At 33.1% G+C, this 2,531-nt stretch overlaps 1 protein-coding gene across 1 annotated transcript; it reads left to right on the top strand.

The window, feature by feature from the left end:
- The first annotated feature begins 602 nt into the window (after positions 1 to 602).
- Positions 603 to 2,489, top strand: LOC131621510 (metal tolerance protein C2-like). Its single transcript, XM_058892559.1, has 3 exons — positions 603 to 1,100; positions 1,286 to 1,394; positions 1,778 to 2,489. Exons 1-3 carry the CDS (start codon positions 716 to 718, stop codon positions 1,869 to 1,871), a joined length of 588 nt encoding a protein of 195 aa, XP_058748542.1. The 5' UTR covers positions 603 to 715; the 3' UTR covers positions 1,872 to 2,489.
- Positions 2,490 to 2,531: the final 42 nt, after the last annotated feature.

Raw genomic sequence — 2,531 nt, 5'->3', positions numbered from 1 at the left:
TAATTAATTAAGAATTTGAGATTTTCTCAATTAATCAAACTCAATCAAACCTTTTCTTAGATGTGACTAGGGAAGATTTTTCCCAATTAGTTGAAAATTTGAAAATTTCTTAATTAATTTATAATTTAATTGGAGACTTTCCCAATTAATTGAGAAAATATCAAATTAATTAAGTTCATAAAATCTTTCATAGATGTATATACGAAACATTTTGATTTTCTCAATTGATTGGGAGGATCCCATGTTTCACTATGTTTTAAGGAGATGTATCTACAAAAATAACCAAATTTTAAAAAAAAAATTAAAAGAAAAGTGCTTATGCATCTAGAGAAGCACGATGGCAGTTTGATTAATTCGGTGATGCGTCTAATGTCTATGGAGTGGGGTGAAAAACTTTCTTATGAAATAGTTGTGATTGAGTAAAAGAGAGAAAAATTTATTTAAAAAAATTGCGATGGAACGTTTGTAAAGATAAATATTATGTTTTTTCATTGCAACTATTTTTTTCTATAACATAAAAAAATTTTAATTAAAAAATAATAAATAAATCAAAATATCATAAAAACATCATAAAATAGCTTTAATAAAAGTTTTACTTTGACTTGGGTCTTAGTATTCAGTTTCAGTTTTCAGTATACGCCATTCGATCAAGGCACTTCTTCTGACAGTGAAGCTTTCAGCGACACAACAATCATCATTTCCAATTTCCACAACGATGGAAGCGATAGAATCTCTCGGTTCTCTCAACGGCGATTTCGGCTTCTCCGGCACCAGCGATCGGAGATTCGCCTTTTCACGCCAACCTTCTTTCCAACAACCCCGCACTCCGATTTCCACTGATTCAACCGATTTGAGTTTCAGAAAACCCTTCCTTTCACGAACTGATTCCAGCATAGATATCCCCTCTTCTGGACCGCACCATCACTACTGGTCCGGCCATGACGATAAACCTTCCGGCTCACTGCAAAAATTTGTTTTCTCCTTTTTCCAAAATATTAGGTCTGGTCATAGGTATATGAAGAGATTGTTCTTTATGATCTCGCTTAATGTTGCTTACTCTACTGTTGAGTTGCTCATTGGCCTCTTCACTGGCCGTGTTGGTAAGATTCTGTATTGAACTCTATTTCAGTTTTCAATTTTAGTTTTAACAATTGTTTGATTAGGGTATGTTTGGATTTACTTATTCGAGTTTATTTAGTGACTTAAGCTATAAGTTGTTTTCAGCTTATTTCATGAGAAATTGAATCTGTTGCTGACTTTTAAATTTATTACTATGCCTTTTTAGGTCTGGTGTCTGATGCAGTTCATTTGACTTTTGGATGCGGTCTTCTTACGTTTTCCTTGTTTGTTATGGGGGCGTCTAGAAAAAAACCTGATGGAGTTTATACTTATGGGTGAGATTTTTGTTTCAATGTATTGTCTTGCGAAATGCAGGACCATTTGTAGGTACAGTAACATCACATATTTACTTTGTAACTGGATTATGCTGTGTAAAGTATTAGGAAGCGGGATAGAGTACTTCTTCTGGAAATAGTTATCATCCATATTGCGATTACTTTTTCAAACTTCCCCAGCACACATATCTAGAGTCTATGTGTGTATGTCATTTACTATAAGATACTTTTTTCCCCATTGTCTCTATCAAATTGTCAGTGCTTATGTTTTGCATCCAAGAGTATGAATGTTTGTTACTAAAGATATTATTGAAACTATTATTTACTGTATGGTTAATCATTTCAATCCTGTTAATGGTTTTATTGATGTACTCTAATTTCAGGTATAAAAGACTAGAAGTCTTGTCTGCATTTACAAATGCTGTAAGTATTCCAAATTCCCTTTTCTGTTGCACTTGTTACCTTGTATCATTGTGATTAGGTTGCCTGATGCTGTCATCTATTTACATTTTGATGCTTGAACGATAAATCTGATATTCATTTAAAGATTACCCATATCCTTTTACCTCCTATGATGCATGTGCATCTCAAACCGGACAGATAATTGGTCTAGGTCTCAGGCCAGGTCTTTTGAATCTTTCGTGAGGTTTAGGAGGCATTTGAAAGAGCTTAATTGAACGTATTTTCTGACACAAGTACTTGTGCAAGTATTCTGAAGAGCTTGTAAAATTAATAGTGTAATGGATATATAGTGTAAGCTAATTTTCAACCGACGTCCAATGAAAATCAATTGGTCTGTCACGTCAGTCCACTTTTGTAACTGCATCTAGGAATAAATAAATGGAAAAATAGTGAGCTCTCATTAGACGCCAATGCAAAACAGGTTTATTCTGAAAGTCATTTAAGCTCAATAATTTGACATGCCAATAAATTATTTTTAGCTTATGTTCATAAGCTCTCCATGATAGATATGGAAGCAGCTTATGCAGAGTTTACCATCATTACCATTTTGATTATAGAGAGAACTTATACTCGCTCTCATGCAATAACTTTTTATTTATATTGTATATCAAATTATCAATGTTAGGATAGTACAATGTTTATTGTATTCTTAAGGAACCACTTGAATGGTATTAA

Source organism: Vicia villosa, unplaced genomic scaffold, assembly GCF_029867415.1.
Source record: "Vicia villosa cultivar HV-30 ecotype Madison, WI unplaced genomic scaffold, Vvil1.0 ctg.000009F_1_1_3, whole genome shotgun sequence".
Taxonomy (NCBI): domain Eukaryota; kingdom Viridiplantae; phylum Streptophyta; class Magnoliopsida; order Fabales; family Fabaceae; genus Vicia; species Vicia villosa.
The sequence above is the reverse complement of the archived record's forward strand: the minus strand, read 5'-3'. Positions and strand labels throughout refer to the sequence as shown.